The 22,713-nt window shown below is 38.5% G+C and overlaps 1 protein-coding gene across 2 annotated transcripts in view; it reads right to left on the bottom strand.

Annotated features, from left to right (window-relative positions):
• The window catches only part of USP34 (ubiquitin specific peptidase 34), a 218,811-nt gene that overhangs the window by 94,136 nt on the left and 101,962 nt on the right, over positions 1 to 22,713 (bottom strand). For both annotated transcript variants that reach the window (XM_075535336.1, XM_075535335.1), the window contains exons 22-29: positions 19,540 to 19,694; positions 18,620 to 18,733; positions 16,492 to 16,591; positions 16,215 to 16,374; positions 12,445 to 12,571; positions 12,187 to 12,334; positions 3,869 to 3,969; positions 3,363 to 3,572 (exon numbers count right to left, since the gene is read on the bottom strand). In XM_075535336.1, the coding sequence (XP_075391451.1) occupies positions 3,363 to 3,572; positions 3,869 to 3,969; positions 12,187 to 12,334; positions 12,445 to 12,571; positions 16,215 to 16,374; positions 16,492 to 16,591; positions 18,620 to 18,733; positions 19,540 to 19,694 (1,115 nt within the window). The remainder of the gene's footprint in view (positions 1 to 3,362; positions 3,573 to 3,868; positions 3,970 to 12,186; positions 12,335 to 12,444; positions 12,572 to 16,214; positions 16,375 to 16,491; positions 16,592 to 18,619; positions 18,734 to 19,539; positions 19,695 to 22,713) is intronic.

Raw genomic sequence — 22,713 nt, forward strand, 5'->3', positions numbered from 1 at the left:
CCTTTAAGTAGTATTCATGTTGTGCTCAGACAGATCTGTTTGTTCTTTTGGCAATCTATGGTTCCTTAGATATTCTTCACCGGTAACTCAACTGCATCAATTCTTCACTCTCCCTTATTCAATATCCAACTTTCACATGCATATGTGCCAACTGAAAATACCATGGCTTAGAACAGGCATATCTTAGTCCTCAAAGTAACCTCTGCACTTTACAACACTTTAAAGAGGTCTTTTGCAGGAGATTTACCTATTATAATGAGTCTTCTGATCTCAACTCCTGCCCCCATGAGCAAGGATTGTCGATACATGCAAGAAAAACCCTTTACAACTTGAACCTTTTCTCCATTTATCATATTACCAATTGGTCCAGTTATAAGGATTTTGGTCTTTAATTGTAATCCACACTGAAGGCTGCAATCTTTCATCTTCAGTTAAGTGCTTCAAAAGTCCTCGTTTTCAGCCAGCAAGGCTTATCATCTGCACATCACAGGTTGTCCATAAGCCTTCCTCAAATTCTGATGTCACATTCTTCTTTGTATAATCCAGCTTCTCCAATTATCTGCTCCCTATACAGATGGCAAAAGTATAGTGAGAGGATACACACAGTGCATACTTTTCTTGATTTTAGACCAGAGTATGCCCTTGCTCTGTTTGCAAAACTGGCTCTTAATCGAGGTACAAGGTTCTACATGAGCACAAGGTGTCTGGAATTCTTGTTCTCTAGCTTATCCATAGTTTGTTATAGTCCACATAGCCAAATTACTTGGTATAGTCAATACAACACAAGTTAACATCTTTCTGATGGTCTCTGCCTTCAACCAACATCCAAATGATATCAGCAACGATACACCTTGTCACATGTCTTCTTCTGAGTATGGTCTGACCCTCTGGCAGCTCCCTGTCAATGTAGTGCTACCACCTTTGATGGAAGCTCTTCAGCAATAGCTTTTCTTGCATATGATATTAATGATATTGTTCTATAATCTGAGCATTCTACTGGGTCACCTTTTTTGGGGATTGGCAGAAATATGGACCTCTTCCAATCAGTTAGCCAAGTAGCTATCTTCCAAATTTCCTAACATAGAAGAGTCAGTGGTTACAGGGCTTCAACAGCTTATTGGAACATTTCAATTGATAGTCCATCAATTCCTGGACCCTTGTTTTTGGCTAAGGTTCTCAGTGCAGTCTGAAGTTCTTCCTTCTCCCGTACTCTTGGGTCTTGCACACATGCTGGCTAGTTCTTTTTGGTATAGCCACGCTGTGCAGATCAGCTGTGCCCCCACTTCGGGGAGGTTTCCAATTCATAAAACAGAACATTTAAGTGACAACACCTGAGAATGATCACATCAGCAAACTACATGATGCAAAAATGTCACTAACAATAAGGTGTTCCCCCTCCCTCACAGTGCAGTAATGAGATTTTTTTCCTAACAAGTATTTCATAAATGGGGGACTACCGTAGACACAGCCAGTCCCACAGAGGTAGGCAGAACTAGGTAGGTAAGAGGAAGAACTAAGAGAAGCACCAGAAAGAAAGAAGGTAAGAAAGAACCTCCTAAAAAAAGTTTCAGCCGGGGTCAAGGGTGTAATTACTGAAGACAGGACCCTGAAAGAATCAGTGCTGATGACAGACTGCTTGCTACTAAGAGTGCAGCTATAAGAGCTGACCAAACTGGTCTACTAGCTAGGGAGGGGGCCAAGTAGGAGTGGAGAGGCAAGCAGTAGGTACCATCTTCTCTTCAGAGGGCCTAGAGGAGGTATCAAGGCTGAGCAGTGGTGTGCACAGCAAAGAAAAAGCCCTATCAGCCTGCACAGCCACAAGGAGCTGAGAGAAGCTGTGCTGCAGTGAAGATGAGTTGTGTTCTACACTTTGGGGAGCTGTTCAAGCTTTATGTATATGCTTCTAGACTCCACACTGTAATCTGTGATTTGCTTAGTAAATCACTTATCTCTAAGTCTGGTCTGTGAGTTCTGCGAGGCCACTACAGAGGATTATTAAACACAGCAGAAAAACCATAGAGGTCAATGAGAAGTATGGCTGTATCTGAAATGGTTAAAAAGGTTGAAGAGTAAAGGTAAGTTCGACCTCCATTCATAGAATCAGCTTTGGGCTGATCTTGATTCTTATAATCCTCATGAAGCTAACCATGCTATTAATTCCATCATTTCACTGTTTTTTCAACCTGCTGTCCAGTCCATTAATATCCAGGGTCACCACCCTACTCAAAGGCAGTATCAACTCTTTCCTGGACCTGCGTATTAGGTTCCTTATCACTTTCTCTATTCCTGTCACTCAAATGTATTATCTATAGAAGAAAAATCAGAGCATGTCTATCTTCCTCCTTAAAACCCTTCAATTCTGTCCACTTCAGAGTAAAACAGAAATGTCTTATTACAATTTGGCTGTTCACCTTTCCAATGTCACTGACCTCATTCCACTCTCTCACCTCCTTCCCATTCTCCTGATTAGCTGTTCTGTCCCTTCCCAAACATGCCGAGTTCTTTCCTACTGCAAGGGTTTTAGAACTCTGGTTACTCTGACCACATCATTCCCCGTATTTTCACTGTCTCCTTTCAACCTTCCAGTTTAGATTACCATAGGTCCTTCACAGAAATCTTCACAAACCATCAAATAAATGCATCTCTAGACACCTCAACATGTCAATAATAGCATGTCTCATTCTTAGCAACTACCATTGTAAAAGAGGGCTTCAAAAATGTGTGGAAAATGGAAATAAAAGTTAGAACTTAAAAATAAAAGTTAGAACTTTTCTATGAAATGTGTTAAGAACACAGCTATTAACTGTTCATTTATTTGAAATTATTCCTGTCAGGTTTGTTCATTATTTTCAGATGCACTGCTGAACTCAAGGAGGGCTGGCACTGTATCTGATTCAGGACTCTGAATCAGATCACTGCCAGGCCTACAGAGAGCCACAAACACGCTACACAAATCAGTCTCTGCAGGGCACTGTGGTTTCCACAGCTGATGGGGAGATTTGGTTGCCATGCAACGCACATGCTGGCCTTGCTGTTCTACCAGTTTCTAACAGGCCACTGACTTATGTACTCTTCCATTGTGGGACACCAACTATTTGACAAACTTGGGTTCATTCCAGTTACACTTTATAAGCCAGACAAAAGTGGGACAAAACCCTGGTTTATTTAGTAACTGTCTTCTAACAATGCTGCAAACTGTATGCCTGAATCCCTTACATAACTAATTAATACATGAATGGGCCCTCAGAGTTTATAGTTCTTTAGAGATAACTTGAAATTTTTTTCTTTTCAATAAGGAGTAAGATTCTGAAAATAAAAGCTAAGATTAAAAAAAAAATTTTTTTAAGCTAAGATATAGTCACCTCACTATCTTCTACTGCCACTTTTCCTGAGGGTGGTTTAAATGACGCAAGCATCTCTAACAAATCAAAAAGAGTAGTTAGATGAGGTTCTTGTAAAAGCAAAAGCATCGGAATGTTGTCCTTCTGAGGGGGTGGGAGGCAAGAAGCTGGCAGCTGAACTCCTTCCCCTTTCCGCTCTCTTCTTGGAGCACCCAACGAAACAAACACCATCTAGAAAAAGAGGAAGGGGGTGAGATAACAATGGCACAAACCAAGGTTCTGGTTAATAAAAAATAAACCAGTAACTGTCTTATGGGAAAAGTAACCTCACTTACATGTCTTAATATAACAAAAGCATTAAGAATTGCTTTTAAATTATAGAAGAGGCTTCAAAAAGCTACTGGGAAACTTCATGTTCTCATTTCCTTTTCCCACAAACTCTCTGAAACCCCCTTGTGTGAGTTACATCTTCAATACTAACTAGAATTCAAGATGATTCCAACTCAAATCACATTTTCTACGTGTACCTGCATATCCTTAAAACCAAGCTCCTGAAGGGCCTTTTCATCATAATCTGTAGTTAACTCGTGGCCAGAAGAAATCATCCTGACAGGTCCCATGAGGCCTCCTGGACAAGAGCAGAAAATTGAAGTGAACATTCTTAACAAATATCCATTTCCTTGTTGCCAAGATTACAAGATAGATGATGACAATCAAGTCCATTGGCACTTAAGTTTAATTAATTCTTCAGAAGGAGAAAAAGCACTGAACACAATTCCTGTGTTTTTTCTGTTGTCTGATATTAGCCTTATTTATGCAGTGAAAATCACAAGAAAGTTCTCTTCAACACTTGTCTAACTCGAGCAACTTGAGTGTATTTATAAATATAAGAAATTTTACAAGGGAAAAATCCTCCAGGAGCTTCCTGGGAATTTACATTATTCCAAAACAAAACTTACAGAGGAATCAGATTCTTTAAGACTTAACTGCTTTAAAAAAAAAAAAAGACTTAACTGCTGAAGAAATTAGAATGTATTTATAATGAAGGAGTTCTCTCTTCCCTATTATGATTCATCAACTATCCTCCCCTATCAGTAAGAAAACACTAGAATAGCAAACAAGAAAAATTCTGACTAGGACAAATCTAACTCAGCTGTAACTTAGAGTCATGGTCAATTCAGTGGACTGAGGCAGGTTTACTCTAGAATGCATAGTCATTTTGCTTTCTACTTTTCCAGTGCTAATTTCCCAGCAACCTCTTCCTGATCTCCTGACCAGTCGGCCTTCCCTGCTCTTCCTATAAAACACCCAACATGTTCCTATCTCAAAGGTCTAAGCTGTGCCCCACTCTTCCAGAGGAATTCACGTGGTTCATCTGCTCACTTCATTCAATGAAGGGAGGCAGGCTGTGTACCAGAATCGTAAATGTAAGTAGACATTTTTTCCCCTTCATTAAACCAAATTCCTTAAAAGGTAACTAAAAAGAACAAAAAGAAATTGTGGAAAGGCAATACAGGCAGCCCCTGGATTACTAGTGTCCAATTTACGTAAGTGTACAAACGATAGTTACACAACAAGATTAGGTTAAAAATTTGTATAAAAATTCAAGTTATATACAATGGTTTGTAATAGGAAATAGATATTTTGTTGCAGCAGCCATCCAAAGATTATTACTATTGGATTATTACCTTAAAAGGGCCCTGGTAACAGAGCAAGGTGAGCAGTTCGAAACACCCACCACCCTTTGAGGAGAAAGACAGGGCACCTTTATACTAGTCCCATAAACAATTAGTCTTGGAAACCCATGAGGTCAGTTCTGTCCTGTCCTAAATGGTTGCTATGAGTTGACACAGACTGGATGGCAGTGAGTTTGTTTTAGTGTATCTAGAAGTATCTTTATATATTTCAGATGCACAGAAAGATACACTATATACTAGGACAGGCATTTGACTAACTTTACGTAAAACCATACTTAAACCTGTTCAGATTTATATAAAATTAGGCTTAAAACAGGGTTGGAATGTATTCATAATTCAAAAATTGGTTTATGTATGTAAAAATAAAAAGCCTAACAGCAAAAATAGGAGGACAAAAGCATATGTACAGTTGATTCTTTAACATCAGTTGGAACGCATGTCCGTAACAGGCAGTGTTAACACTACTCATCTGTCTGTAAGTGGGCTGAGTCAATGGGGTATCACAGCAAAATGAAAGCTCTCACATGTTTCATCAAGTTCAGTGCAATGCCATAAACTAGCATGGACCCTTAAAGTGTCATTAATGATATTGAAGTGCTCCCAAGAAGAAAAGTCATGAAATTAAAAGAAAAAGTTTAATTGTGTAACATGTACCCCCAAAATTGTGCTGTGCAACTATAGTTACCAGTCAGTTAAAGACAAATTAATTCTTGGGGGTATAGTGAAGTGGAAGGGGTACAGGGGAGAGTTGGGAGGAAATGGGGAGCTGAATAACAAGGAGTACAAGAAAGAAGAAAATGATTGGGGTAATAATTGTACAACTCTAATGGAAATGACCGAATTACTGAATTGTATGCTACGTGGATTATATCTCAATAAAACTGCTATATGTTTAAAAAAAGAAAGATTAATTCAACCTAAGGACCCCTGTTAAAAGGAAAAGGAAATTCATGGAGCTGTGACTGCTATTATGCCAGCAGACATGAAAACATACTTATCACCAAATACCTTTAACCTAATACTGAAAACACAGGTTTTATATGGATGCAGTATTTATGTAACATACAAAATTGTTTATGTTATTGATGTGGTGAAGTCAAATTACTTGGTATGGTTCTTCTATCCACAGTCTAATTCCCATACCCACCAAAAAGACTATGCAAGAGTTCGCAAAGCAGCCTTAAAAGACTAACTTAAAGATTGGTGAGTTGTGCTATTTCGCTGGGTATTAAAATGAGCCATCTCAGAAAAAGGATTAAGGAAGCAACCCCAAGACCATCAAAAAAGAAGAGCTACTAAGATCACCTGAGGCCAAAGCCACCAAGACCAAATAGCTAAGTGGGTAAGTAAATAAAGCTGAGTGCGCTTGGGCATTTACAAGCACTTGAAAGAGCTCTGCAACACTTACCTGGTTGGGGGAAGAAAGCCATGCTTCTGAATGGCTGAGAGAGGATACTTTTGACAAAAAAACTAAATGCATTCTCTTCTCAACTTGTGCTAACCTGCTCACTTCCCTAATAAAGTTGCCCCCGCCCCAATAATCCTGAGTATTGCTTGTAAACTCTGTGTAGCCGTTCAGTAGATTACCTAACTCAGAGAGAAAAAGTGTCCTGAGAAGAATGGTTGCTGTCAGAATAGGATAAAGAAGGTTGCAGGGTAGGGTGGAGGCATATCATAAGTGGGGGATGAAACAAAACAATTAGATAACTATGCTAAATGCAGAGCACTTAAACATTAATTAAAATGTAAATATGACCAGACTACATTAAAATAAGGTGACCAGATGTCCCGTTTTTAACAACTTTTCCTGTATCCCGTGGTGTTTTTAAAAAGTCCCGATTTTTTTGAAAGAATGCATGACAAGCTATGGTATATGGTTTTCGGCTGTCATGTGGCTATTTCGCCAGGTTATAAGTTTTATCAATCAATGGTGTCCCGCTTTACCAATGTTAAAATCTGGTCACCTTACATTAAAAAAAAATCCAAATATTCAGGAAAAAAGACAGAGCTCTTATATAATAGCTGCATGACAGCAAAATGAAAAACTCATAAAAAGGGTTGTAAAAGCAAAGTTGATAGTCTCTCAAGAATCAAGTTAAACTCAAAACATGAGACAAGATAAAAATTGGGAATTCATATAAGATTAGGAATTGTTCAAGATATTAAACACCTAAATAATCAAAACAATTTTAGGAGAGGCAAGATGGAGACCAGGGAAAGAGAAAGCAGATTCAACCAGGTGGTCCAAGACATGAATGCAACGTAACAGCATGAAGCAGGGACCCAATAGAGAGGTCTGAGGGGCTGGCCCCAATCCCAACTATGCAGACAGCGCCAGAGAATTCACTTCAGAGGACAGCACTGAAGCTACAACTCAGGAAGCGGGGCATGTCTAATCAGAGCACACAGGAGAAAATAAAGGGGGAAGGAGAGTAAGTAGAGCACATTCTGGCCTACACCAACCGAGAACAATATTCCTGCCCAGAGCAGGCCACATGGCTGGCCCCACTGTGAGACACGGAGTCCCTCACTTACCCATAGTGCTACAGGGAGCAACACTGCAGACACAGTGTGAGAATTGGACCCAATATGACCCCAGCACACTGAGGCAAAACACTAAGGGTGTGCAACAGAACAGCGAAGGGAGCAGAGCAATGAAGTCCCAGGGAATACCAAAAATACACTGGGGGGGGGGGGGGCGGCCAGGGCTTGACATCCCACAGACTCAACCAGAAAATATTCTTAAAGGTCAACAAACAGACGAGCTATTTACAGCCTTTTCTTTTTCTTGTCCTTGTTTTTTATTGTTGTTTTCTTTTCTCTTGTTGCTTTGTTTTGCAGTCTTGTTTTTGTGCATATTACAATCTCTGCATGTCTATCTAGAAAAGATAGGTGGAATAAATAATCTGGAGGAGGGAACAATGGACTACCAGTTCCCTGAGACATGGGAGAGGGGGTGGGAGGGTAGGAGTGGGGAAGGAAGTGGGTGTTAACAAACCCAGGGACAAGGGAACAATAAGTGATCTAAAATTAATGGCAAGGAGGGTGTAGGAAGCCTGGTAGGGCTTGATCAAGGACAATGCAATTGAGAGGAATTACTGCAAAACAAATTAAGGCTGAGCATGATAGTGGAACAAGAGGAAAGTAAAAGGAATAGAGGAAAGAACGAGGAGGCAAAGGGTATTTATAGAGGTCTAAATACAGGTATGTAAACATGTAAATATATTTATATATGATGATGGGGAAATAAATCTACGTACATATATTTCTAGGTTTACTATTAAGGTAGCAGATGGACATTGGGTCTCTATTCAATTACTCCCTCAAAGCAAGAACACCTTGTTTTAATAACCTGGCAGTCCATGATGTTCACCTTCCCAGCATGATTGCTGAAGACAAAGCAGGTGCATAAGCAAATGTGGTGAAGAAAGCTGATGGCGACAGCTATCAAAAGATATAGCATCTGGGGTCTTAAAGGCTTGAAGATAAACAAGCAGCCATCTAGCTGAGAAGCAACAAAAGCCACATAGAAGGTGCACACCAGCCTGTGTGATCACAAGGTGTTGATAGGATCAGGTACCAGGCAACGAAGACCCAGAACAAAAAATCCTATCACTGTGAATGAGGGGGAATGCGGAGTGGAAACTCATAGCCCATCTGTAGGCAACTGGATATCCTCTTACATAAGGGACTTGGGGAGGAGATGACCAGAGTCAGTTAGGGTGCAGTATAACTACCATGTAACATAAAACTTACCTCTAGTTCTTTAATGCTCTCCCCTCCCCACCCCCGCCCACTATCATGACCCCAATTCTACCTTACAAATCTGGCTAGACCAGAGCATGTACATGGGTATAGATGAGAGCTGGAAACAAAGGGAATCCAGGACAGATAACCCCTTAGGACCAATATTGAGAATAGCCATACCAAGAGGGGAAGGGGAAGGTGGGGAGAAGTAGGGAGAACTGATCACAATGATCTACCTATAATCCCCTCCCCCAAGGGGATTGACAACCAAAAAGTGGGTGAAGGGGGACATTGGTCAGCGTTAAGACATGAAAAAAAAAATCTATAAATTATCAAGGGTTCGTGAGGGAGGAACGGTGGGGGAGAGAAAGGGGGAAAATGAGGAGCTGATACCAAGGGCTCAAGTGGAACAAAAATCTTTTGAAAATCATGATGGCAACAAATGTGCAAATGTGCTTGACACAATGTGTGTGTGTGTATATGTATTATGTGATAAGAGTTGTATGCACACTCAATAAAATGATTTACCATATATACTCAAGTATAAGCTGAGTTTTATCAGCACATTTTAAATGCTGAAAAAGCTCCCCAGGATTTTTGTGGTAAAATTACATGTCTCGACTTATATTCGTATACGGTATTTAATTTTTAAAAAACAAACATTTTTATGGAGAGAAATGCTGAGAGCGAGAGAGAAATGCTAAGACAGGAAATCAATGAAACAATTCAAGAAAATGTCCCCAAATTAAACAGTATTAAATATCACCCTAACCAAAATCTCACTGCTATTGAGTCAATTGCTACTTACAGAGATCATCTAGGGCAGTAGTTCTCAACCTTCCTAATGCCGTGACCCTATACAGTTCCTCATGTTTTGGTGACCCCAAAACCATTAAATTTTTGTTGCTACTTCATAACTGTAATTTTGCTACTGTTAGGAATTGGGCGACCCCTATGAAAGGGTTGCAACCCACATGTTGAGAACTGCTATTCTAAGGCAAGAAGAAATGGATTATTGAGACTGTAACTCTCTATGGAACTAGAAAGCCTCTTTCTCCTGTTTCATACTAACTACCTATCTATTGGAATATTAACCATTAACATCAAAATATAAGGATGAATTTTTTATGTACATATACATCCACAGACCCATATGATGTACTATTTTTTTTAAGGAGTTCACTGTTCCTTTTGTTTTTTCTTCTAGTGATTTTTAAAGACTCAGACCCATAAACCTTCGAGTTGTGGGTGAAGTACAGGCAGGTGAGGCAATAACATGGCTCTGGGCTCAGGGGAGCTGAAGCTGTACAGGTTTTTCATTAGCAGAACAGCACGAAGGCCTGGGTGAGGTCTTCTTCCTCACCTCCTTCCTTTTGCTTTTGCTCCTGCCACTATCACTGAAATCATCGCCTTTGCTGCCGCCGTCCCAACTCCCTCCAAGAACACTACTAGGGCCAAAGAAAATTCATTAATCTTTGTTTTTCCGGGGGAGGGGGTGGGGTGGGGGAGCCTTAGGTAAAAATTATAAGAAAGGATTCAGAATTCCCAAAAGCAACAATGAAAGCATGAAAACAATGCAGCCATACCTCTCAGATTCCTATTACCATTTGTGCATGACTTATGAAACACACTTTCAATCATTACAGAGTTGAATGGGCAGGAAGGTAGAGGATAATGGAAGCACAGCAGGGAGAAGCAGGAGGGTGGTGGTAAAGGGCTTGGGGGCCTTTCAGTAGGACCAGTGTTATTGAGGATTAATGAGACTATCTTTCCTATTTGAGAAAAGAATGCTAATGACCCCAGATTAGACTCTTAGATCCACCTGGATTAGTTTTGCCTAGTTATAGTGTGGTCCCCAAAGCCCTGAGGTGTAGTAGTTGGTCTAACTGCAAGGTCAGGAGGTTGAAACCACTAGTCACTCCACAGGAAAAAAATAAGACTTTCTTCTCCCGTTAAAGAGTTTGTCTGGGAAACCCACAAGGGCAGTTCTATAGGGTCCTTGTCCCACAGTGCTACTGAGTTGGAACCAACTCAATGGCACTGAGAGTGAGGCTCCTGCTCTCACCTCCATTCATATCCTTAGGGCATGTATTTCAACGAATAGAAGAAATTCTGGTTTGATCTACTCCGTTAAGAGCTAGAGTCAAGAAGAGCTTAAAATAAAAGCCTTTGGCAAAACCCCGAGATGGTAATTTTTTTAAAAAACATTTTATTAGGGGCTCATACAACTCTTATCATAATCCATGCATAGGTAATTCTGATATTACATCATCAGCTCATAATTACAGTACCAAAATGTAATAGACTTGATGACAGTGGGTTCGATGATAAATATATGGTTTATAGGAACAAAGCAAAAGGAGGGAAATTTTTAAATCCCTCCCCCCGCCAAAAAAAAAACACTCCACAAAAAAACGTAGCTAATTACAATTGAGGAGGGAGAAGAGCTCACCCAGGCCCATGTTTGCAAATTTCTGTAGACAAATCTTCGGTTCCTCACTAAAAGATTCTAAAGAATGAGCACTCTATACAACTACTGGCAAATAAGATTCAAAGAACCATGGACTGCCGAAAGAACAAACAAATCTATATTGGAAAAAGTATAGCCAGAGTGCTCCTTAGATGTTAAGGATGGCAAGACTTTGTCTCTTACATACTTATAATCCTTACTTAAAATTCCAAATATTTAAATAGTTAAATTGATGATGAAACATGTCTCCTTCATGCCCATTTCTCTGATTAGCTTACATTTTATGTGGTATGAAAAGACACTGGAAATGTGACCGTGGTAATACTAATAGAAGAATCAAACACATTTCTAGTGGAAAAAGAAGATTTACAGATGAGACGTTGGGGTGTCTTACACTAAACAAAATAGGAAATAATGGAAAAACCTTTCTTTTAATTGAGAAAACATGCTTACGAATAATAGAGAAAATAGGCATGTATTTATTTCAGGTCCACCTGAAAACCTTAACATGTTATTTTTTTGTGGGAATAAGAAGGAGCACAAGTGAGATTTGGGGATGTTCTATTTTTATATGTTCAGAAGATATTAATTGAAACTGGGACGCCAAACACTCTTTTAAAAAAAGAGTTAAACTGATAATGCGCAGCATTTTAAAACAAATGTATCAGTATTTCCTACATTACTTGCCAATAACACATATAATTTTCTTGATGATTACATCAAGTCTACAGAGATTGGGTGTGGGGGTGGGGAAAGTAAGTACACTTTGCAAATAACATCTGAAGCAGTTCTGAGAAACTAACTGTTTAAGAATCTAGGTTCCATACCAAGGGAGTAAGGAGGGTGAGGGGAGCCATGAATCTGGTTAGTGCATCTTCAAAGAAATAAAGGTTTAAAGTTGATACATGAAACTTAGAATGCGTGCACTTACCAGGAAAGTCTCCTTTCCGGCTGCTTTGACCAAACTCCTGAAGCTGAGCTTGTTGGTTTATTTGTTCTTTCTGTAAATTTTCATACCAATGAGTTACTTCAGCCCTAAGATCTGCTACCTGGTCACTAGGATACATTTCAATAGTCATCTGAAATATGAGATGCAACCAATTTAAAAATACAAAAAGAACAGATATTTGGACTGGGAAATATTATCAATTTGGAAATTGCTACAAGCATAGGAATGCAATGTATTTACCTTGTCAGGAAGTCCAGCTGGCTGACACACAACCCTTAGTGGCAAGGACTGTTTGTCACTCAGTGCCTTCAAATGACTGCTAATACCAGTGCCTTCAATTTGCCACTGTCTCAGATGGTATGCGAACCTGAAACACAAAAATAACACATAATAAAATTCTGAATCACTTAAATGTTACATAAATTCTTAATATTCTACAAAAAATGTCCACGAAAGGTCAGCACACTGTAATCTAAAGTTCAGATACACCAGACTGCAGCAAACTTAAAAGCATAAATAGGTAAGAGCTCTGAACAAAACTATTTCAAAGAGAATACTGGAGAAAAAAATCCCATTAGTAACAGCTAACTTTATGTAGTTTCCCCTTTAAAATGTGGTTTGGGGTTAGCTATAAGAAAAAAAATTAAGCGGGGAAGGAGGGGGGGGGGGAAGAGGACCTGATGCAGAGGGCCTAAGTGGAGAGCAAATGCTTTGAGAATGATTGGGGCAGGGAATGTGCGGATATGCTTTATACAATTGATGTATGTATATGTATGAATTGTGATAAGAGTTGTGTGAGCCCCTAATAAAATGTTAAATAAATAAATAAAACAGAAGATAAGGAAAAAAAATTTAAAAGGAATTCAAAGCAACAAGGTAATCCTATAAATGAAACGTCGAGTTATCTTCCAATATTCAGAAATGGAAAATAAAAACATTGGGAACCATATTTTGTAGAATGGCTTTTCATAGCCAATATATTAGGTATAGTTAAGTTAACCTATACAATATGCTCTCTATTAAAATTACAAATTAAAACTCTTATATACAAAGGAGACAGGGATAAAGCACTTGCCAATTAGCTAAAAAACAGAATTCAAGGTCCCTAGGTTTAGATAAGAAAAAAAAAAGAGTCTAAAATAATCAGCCCTTCGAGTAGAATGGTTAAGAATGAACTTCTTTTATGACTTGTAAGTGATTCAGAGACAGTTTCTATGTCTTTTACAAAGCATGAATGGGAACAAAAACATACCCATGCCAGAGTAAATAATACTCTTAAAAAAAGCTTTTCCATTGGCCAAGTGTCGGCCAATGGAGATCCCCTCATAGAGGCGTTTAGGAGAGGAGATGGGTTAATTAGGGTGCGAGGTAGTACGGATGAAGAACACAGCTTTCCCCCAGATCCTGGATGCTTCCTCCCCCCAACTACCATGATCCTAATTCTACCTTGCAGGCCTGGATAGGACAGAGGCTGTACACTGGTACATATGAGGGCTGGAGGTACAGGGAATCCAGGGTGGATGATACCTTCAGGACCAAGGGTGTGAGGGGCGATGCTGGGAGAGTGGAGGGTGAGTGGGTTGGAAAGGGGGAACTGATTACAAGGATCCACATGTGACCTCTTCCCTGGGAGAGGGACAGCAGAGAAGGGGGGAAGGGAGACTCCGGATAGGGCAAGATATGACAAAATAACAAGGTATAAATTACCAAGGGCACATGAGGGAGGGGGGAAAGGGGAGGGAAGGGGAAAAAAAAGAGGACCTGATGCAAGGGGCTTAAGTGGAGAGCAAATGCCTTGAGAATGATTGGGGCAGGGAATGTATGGATGTGCTTTATACAATTGATGTATGTATATGTATGGATGGTGATAAGAGTTGTATGAGTCCCTAATAAATGTAAAAAAAGAAAAGAGGAGAAAAAAATGATTAGGGCAAAGACTGTACAGATGTGCTTTATACAATTGAAGTATGTATATGTATGAACTGTGATAAGAATTGTATGAGCCCCTAATAAATTGTTAAAACTAAAAAAAAAAAAAAAAGCTTTTCTCGTGTATTTTTAGACCAGGAGAAAGATGAGGCCCGGTGCTCCTCTAAAGAGTTTTATTCTGGAAACAGACTGGGTAGCCACTGTACGGTTCTACTTGATATGATTGAAATATGGAATGATGTGATATATGCATTAAATCCCAACTTTAAAAAAAAGGGCCCATTTTTAAAATCCATAGGGACAGCTCTGCCTAGTGCTAGTAGGGTAGCTCTGAGGTAGCACTAACTCAACGGAAGTACATTTAGAATTTTCACTTCTCTACCTCAACACTACTGACATATGAGCTGAAAAATTCTTTGTTGTGGAGGGTTATCTTTTACAGAGTAATAATTTCATTATTTTCTGTATATGAATATCAAGCAATTTAATATTAGTAGTAGCACTAAACATAAGGACTCAATACTGCACAATGGAACCAGACAAGGATGTGACTTTTAATACCTAGCAATTTTCTTAAATGATTGCTTTTTCATTTTTTTCTAGTCCCTGTCACACCAAAATTCATGTATATTATTCAATAACAAAATTAACTTGGACAATAAAACATGAAAATACACTTCTAAAGACACTAATGTAAACGTTTCTCATGAGCTAGGGGGGAAAAAGTATAAATCTGTTCTGTTTTATTCAAATTTAGGCTTATATAAAGCACTATTAAAACTTCAGAAAATATTCCACAGATCAAGAAAGTCAATAAAGCAATTTTCATACCTAAGGGGAAAAAAACTTCAGAAAATTTAATGAACTATTACTTTTTAAATACTTCTATTACACACATGGGCAATACTATTTAGATTAAGGATTTCAATCAACTAGTTCTTTTGAGTTTGTTGACTGTAAACCCCACAGCAAAATGAAAATTTTGTAAAGTATACACACAATTTTTTTACAGGAAAGGATATATTATAGAGAATTTTCATCTTCCTTGTTATAAGTTAATGTAATGGCTGAATTTTACAATGAGTATGCATTAAGCTTTATCAACTTGAATGTTAGATTATCACATTTGCAGATTTTTTTAAATGATGTTGAATTTTTATAGGAAAAACTCAAGATTTCCTTTGCACATCCTTTAAAAGAACAAGAAATTATTTAAATAGAATTTCCACCAGTTACAATCACAAAGAATTTTGTAGTGCTCAGATGTTTTAAATCACAGAACTGTGACTTAAAAGAAACGTAAAATATCTTAAGAATTCAAGAATTCGTGATATTTTAAATAAAATATCAAGCGAATTGCATTTTCAATATCAAACTCAGATCTGATGTAAAAGGGAATTTAACATTTTTCAAGTGCTATCAGCACTCTGACATTTACTCATAGTTAACGACTCTTAAACATAATTTCTTCATTAAAACGATCCACTCACCTTTCATTTCAGTAGGTATATTCATTATTCATAAATGTTAATTTGCTTTATTTCTATATTACATAGCGTATGTCTAAATTAATTATACAGCTATTCATTAACTGAATTTTTGGTCAAGTTTCCATGGTAAATGGAAATTTAAAATTAAAATACTGTCTCCTGGTCCAAGGGAAGGGAAAAAACCCAAAACAGCAAAAGAAGCAAATGACTCAACTTGATCCAATTATGAGATATTATTTAATGGTCTCGGTCAGAATTTTAGTGTTCTTTTAGTAGTGGTATTACTGCCTTTTCTGCCTTACACTTCTTCTAGAGACCAATTTTAAGTCACGCACATATCAGGTCTATGTTTAATGATTTTTAAAGCTCGGCAACATTTACCAGGGATATGTATTTCCTCTTCTAAATTGGTAGATAAATATTTGGAATGAAAAATTATTGTATTTAATGAACTTTCATTTTTTGCAAATTCTGCTTTCTATTTGGCCCAACAAAATAATTACTATTTTAAGAACACTTTTGGACATGTTAGCAATTTTTAAAATTCTAAAGATTTAAATTTATCCTTAAAATGCAATGTAAAAAATTTACCTTCTTCTAAATGCTTCTAGATGAGTCTTCAGCATTAGTAGTCCTCTTTCTATCACAGTGAGGCTTGAATGTGATTCTTGCTCAAGGCTACTAGAAGCGATCATAAGACTCTCCATACACTTACTAATAAATTCTTGCTCCTTCTCCAAACCAGTTTTGCCTGGAAGCCAGATATTGACACTTATATTAATACATATTCATCTAGATTAAACAAACACCTTACCAAGAAAATCCTTATATGAAAAACTGTAGTGAAGGCAGTATTTCCAAGACTTACCATGAATGTAGTAGGAGTTAATATACTGGATAGCTGCTCGACTGACATCGCCAGACTGTGCTCGTAAAGCAATGCCCCAAAACTGGTCCATGCCACACAGCTACAGGGGGAGGGGAGACACCAAATAAACTTCACTATCTGACAAACAACATAAGTGATCACAAAACAAGAGTGCCAAATATAAAAATCACACATCACAACCTATTCATCACAGTAAGAAGTAAATAAAAGATTTGATATTCCCAGAAATTAAAGTAACATGCTAACCCAAGTTCTGACTTAAATTCTTAATAGCCATAGATGAGAAAGTATTTTCATAAATAACTACAGGAAAAGTTGAAATACCATTTTGATAAGTGACTGAACAATTATAATAGTGTTAACAATACCTACTTTAATTGCAGTATCATCTCTAAACCCGAGCATGGCTACTTCTTAAGGTAATCAAGTTTGCATGGTTGTCTTAAATCAGTGGTTCTCAACCTGTGGGTCGTGACCCCTTTGGGTGTGGGGGTGTGTGTGTGTGGGGTGGTCCAAACGACCCTTTCACAGGGGTCGCCTGATTCCTAACAGTGGCAAAATTACAGTTATGAAGCAGCAACGAAAATAATTTTATGGTTGGGAGGGGTAACCACAACATAAGAAACTATTTAAAGAGTCATGGCATTAGGAAGGTTGAGAACCACTGTCTTAAATGATCAAATTGATACTTACTATAAGATACTAAATTAAGAAAACCAAACACTCAACAAAACTGTTCAAATAAGGAAAGAAAGAATAGGAAAATACTGATTGGAAAGTATTCTAGTGTAAATTAAATTGTTTTTTATCATACAGATTACCATTCACTTTATTTTCATCCTAATACTTCACAAACTTATAAAGAAAAATACAACAATTATGAATGGATACTACATAAATCAAACCTATCATTTACCGGTTATAATGGCTTATAAGTCTATTAAAGACTCCAAGAATAATGCATTAAAAAACAAACCAAATATCCCAAACTTACTGCCATCAATTTGATTCTGACTTACAGCAACCCTAAAAAACACCACCAAAAGTTGTCAAACATACTCTCCTCCCTTAGAGGTAAGACTACCAATTTTTGAGAATACTCAGTCAATGAACAGGTCTCAATGACTCAGAAATCTACATCAGAGATGATATAGATAAATTCTATTCCAGAATAGGGATTACCTAAAAGTAAACAGTAGTCCAATTATCCAAGCGTAACTTAACACTTGGACACTACAAATGACCCCCCACAATCAGGTTAGAATTAAATCAATCTGACCCCTAGAATATCTAGGAGCTTTCAGGGGACTAGAAAAATATACCAATGGCCTCTTCTAGATACATTAACAACATACAATAACACTGACAAGGTTTTGTCTTTGGTAATTAAAGTTAACTCATTTTCTTAAAATGTTTTAAATCAAGAGAAAGCTTTAAATAACCTAAGAATAAAATTCATCTTAGTTGGTCAACTTAATGCTTGGTAGATTCTGATGGAAGCTTCAAAACGTTTGTGGAAAAATGGAATTAGGAGACAATGGAACTTTTCCACTAATTTTTGAAGCTCGTCCTACAGAAGACAGTTAATGTTATTGTTGGATGCCAGTAAATCAGTTCCAGTTTATAGCAGCCAAATGTCCAACGGTTCAGTGGCTGGTTCCTGCACCACCTTCACAACTGTTCCCACGCGTGACTTCACTGTTGCAGCCATCATGACTTCATCTAAGGGGCTGCTTCCTAGTCATACTTTGCCCATCATCATGTCCGCCGTCCAGGAACTGGTGTCCTGATAGCATAGCCAAAGTTCATCAAGACAAGTCTTGCCGTCTCACTCTAGGAAGTACTCTGACTGTACTTTGTCCAAGGCAAATTTGTATGTTCTTCAGGGAACCCAAGGCATACTAAATATTCTTTACCAACACCGTAATTCAAAGGGCACTAAAACATCTTTGTTCTGTATTCAACGTTGAACTTTAGCAGGCATATGAGGCGACTGAGAGTATTGTAGCTTTGGCCAAGCACACATCAGTCTCCCAAATGATAACTCGGCAACCTAATTTGAGCAATACAGAAAAAAATCCCACAAATGTTCAATCTAAACGCATACCTCAGAGTTTGAACCACCATCGTAGGCACTGGTAGCCAATCGAGCCAAATTACAGAGATGCTGAAACAAGTTTAAGCCAGTCATGCTAATTGTTTCAGGCTTTAGCTGAGGCATCTTTAAAAAGTAAAACAAGGGTGTTAAGTGTGGTATTTCATAAATTAACAGACTAAACTTTATTGAAAACCCTCCAGAAGCAAACGTATTGGTTTTTCTAGTCTTAATTTAAAATATTAACATAGTTAGTAATCCAGTGAAAACATTTATTTCGATGATTGAAACCTATCTGATGTTTTCATTTTAGAGAAGTACATAAATCAAATCAAAGTAATTGAGTAAACGGATTTTTAATGTATTATTATGCTTTAATAAGCAGTAGAAATAATGAAAAACTATTGCTTTATTATTGTTTGTTTCCAACAATGCGAATAAGAAGTACAAATTATTAAAGAAAACTAATTAACTAGTTCAATTTATTTAGGAAAGTTATTACCTAAAACAAGTGATATCTGGTAAAGGTGAATAACATCTAGAACATATTTCCTGTCATGCTAACATTTTCTAAAATGTTTTCTTAGGGGTCTACGAATCTGGTGACTGGCTGCTGTTTTGAAAACCTGGAGATTACTGTTAAAGATGGACTGAAAGCACAATAAATTAAGACAATCAAGAGAACAGAGCTGTCACATTCCTAGATTGTGTACCACCCGAATATTAGACCAAAAAGAAGTCAGTGACACTATATATTATATATACATACACACACAAACACATTCTGTTACACATGACAGTACTAATTACTATTAGTTTAAGTGCTTTAAGAAATAAAACATTTTTGTAAATATAAAAAAGAAAAAGGAACTTCAGTTCATATTTTAATACATTAAAAAGTAAATAACTAAACTTTCAAGAAATAAAATTACCTTCTCCAAGAAAAGATGCTTGTAGGTTTCCATTCCCATAGCATGTTGATCTTTACTTCGAACTTGATTTAAAAACCAATGGAGTGCATCATCATAACATTCAGAATCTTCTACTAAGCAATGCCATAAAATGTCGACTTGCTCTAAACTTAGCCCTAAAAAAAAAAAAAACACAAATTTCACACATCATTAACCACGTGAAAAGCAATTACATGGCCCCAATCAAGCAAAACTGACCCCCTCCCTAGAAGTATGCACTTCAGAGAACACGAAACCTACTGGTTGGGGAGAGTGGCTGGCATACCATGCCCATCCACGCAGAAGCGAACCAAGAAGGAAAAAAGAGAAAGGCATGGTCTATACCCCATATATCGACACATCAAGCCAGGAGGAAGATGTCCATGCACAGAGAGAACTGTAGGCCGACAACAGCTCAAGACATGTCCCCTCACGGTGACAGAGGACAATACTGGGGACCACACAGCAGGGAGTTAGCCCAGTCTAAATCCCCTGCAGTGGGGCGAACCAATACGGGAACAAAACAGATAAGCAATGGGAGCAAAGCCAAGCTGCAAAGCCCCTGAAGAAACACCAAAATAGACTTCAGGCTAGAAGGGGCAGCTCTTGGAATTCCTCCAGGACCAGAGGGGAGATAGTCAGTCATAAAGGTCAGTGGACAGACCTGGAATCATGCATGTTTTTTTTTTGTTTGGTCTCTTATTTGCTGGTTTGCCTACTTATAAGATAGGCATTGGAAGCAAGCTTGAGGAGAAAGCAACAGGACCCAAAGGAGGGAAAGGGAGGCAGGGAAGGGAGCAATGAGCAAACCACACCATAAAAAGGGGAACAACTAGCGAACTAAAATCAACAACAAAGAGCCCACAGAGATCCTGGAGTACTAGAGCCACAGCAGTCTAGCTGAGAGGAATCATAAAGAGTAAGAAATTGGGCGAGTGTGATGGTGGGGCAGGAGGACGGTAAAAGGAAACAGGAAATATCTAGGAAGCAAAGATACATAGACAGAGGTATAAGCTTAAGCGTGTACATATGTAAATACATTAATTCAGAAAAATAGAGGTATTAGCCTAGGTACATGTATTTATATAGCAATACCCTGAGGTAGTGGACGGACTTCAGACCTGTGCGCGCGCGCACACACACACACACACCAATGCAAGAACACTTTGTTCTAACAAACTGGCCATCTGTGATGCTCACCAAAGCAGATGGTGCCCGGCTATCAAAGATACAGCGTCTGGAGTCTTAAAGACTTTTAGTTAAATAAGAGACCATCTAGCAAGCAACAAGCCCACATGCAAGAAGCACACCAGCCTGTACTTGAGCCCGTGATATCTGCTCATTTTTTCCCCTCACTTGCCCCTCCCTCATGAACCCTTGATAATTTATAAATTATTATTATCGTGTCAAAATGTGTACTACACCACAATAATTCAAATCTACTGGCTAGGTCATGATTCCCAGTGTCTGGCAGATATTAGGTAATTATTCCTCATTTTGTGATCAGATTTGATCAATCAGTTGGCAGGAGAATTACTTTGAAGTTGTAGTCTATAGCCAACATATATGCATTTCCTGGTAGCGCTCTGTCTTAAATCCATCCTCTGGTTTCTATTTCTTGGAACATGAACAAGCAGCCTTCTACCTGACCTAAAGATTCACCACTTCAAACCCACTAGCTTCATCAGCCCCTACACAACCACGAGTCAGGCAAAGTCTGCGGCCTTTCACCTGAACTACAGATTTGGAACTTGCTAGCCTCCACAACTGTGTGAACCATTTCCTTGAAATAATCTCTGTTCACTTATTTAGGTGCTTCACGGGTTTTACCGCTCTAGTAAATCCAGATTACACCAGCTCAGGACAGGAGGCCAAAAGATCTGGGTAGCCCTGCACAATCAGAATTAACAAGATATTGTAGGCTTAGAAGAACCTGATCTTTTTTTAAGTAGATGAGATTCCATAGTATGGAGACGTTCACTCAGAAAATACTCACTTAGTGAAGTTAGTCAATCACAAAGGGACAAATATTAAATGAAAGCATTGTTAAAAAGGAAAAAAAATCAAAATAAAGGTTTCAGATCAAAAGAAACAGGTTTTAGTGGTTACGGAGAAAGAGGAGTGGGGAGAGAGGGTAGACAGATCAACTCAGCTGAAGGAGAAGACAATCTTCTACAAGAGGCAGAAGAGAGGGGGAAAGGGGTGGTGGCGTTCAAGTTATTTGGAGTTTGGTAAGTTTTTAAAAGTATTGAATACGACAGCTGTCCCTCAGGGAGAGGGACATGTCTGATCAGAGCACACGGGAGCAAATGAAGGGGGAGGAAGAGAGAGTGGAGCACATCCTGGCCCACCAAGCCTTGACAACTAGATTCCTGCTCAGAGCAGCTAATCCACACAGAAGACCACATGGCCAGCCCTACTATGAGACACGACATCCCTCACTGACCCATAGTCCTACAGGGGACAACACTGGAGACACAGTGTGGGAACTGTGGCCTAACTGATCCTACCATGCACCACGCAAGGCAAAACACTAAGGGCGTGCAAGAGAATAGCAAGGGGAACAGAGCAACAAAATCCCCAAGGAATACCAAAAATAGACTTTGTGGTCAGGGCTTGGCATCCCATCAAACTAGACCGGAAAATACTCCTAAGGGCCAACAAACAGTCTTTGAACTAACTACAAGCTTTTCTTTTTTGTTGTTATGTTGTGTGTATTTTTAGTCATTGGCTTGTTGTTAGTGTTTTGTTTTCTTTTGGTGCTTGGTTTTGCTGTCTTGTTCTTGCACATGTAATTATCTCTGCAGGTTTGTCTAAATAAGATAGGCTGGATGAACAATCTGGAGGAGAAAACAATGGGACCAACAGTTCCAGAAGGACATGGGAGAAGGGGAGTTAAGAAGAAAGGAAGTGGTGTTAACAAACCCAGGGACAAGTGATCCAAATCGGTGGTGAGGAGGCTGTAGGAGGCCTGGTAGAGCATGATCAAGGATAATATAACTGAGAGGAATTATTGTAACCAAAATGAAGGCTGAGTATGATAGTGGGACAAGGAGAAAGAAAAAGGTAAGAGCTAGGAGGCAAAGGGCATGTATAGAGATCTAAATAAGGGTATGTACATATGTAAATATCTGAGGATGGGGAAACAGATTTATG

The sequence above is a fragment of the Tenrec ecaudatus genome, chromosome 17 (genome assembly GCF_050624435.1).
Source record: "Tenrec ecaudatus isolate mTenEca1 chromosome 17, mTenEca1.hap1, whole genome shotgun sequence".
In the NCBI taxonomy this organism is placed as follows: Eukaryota; Metazoa; Chordata; class Mammalia; order Afrosoricida; family Tenrecidae; genus Tenrec; species Tenrec ecaudatus.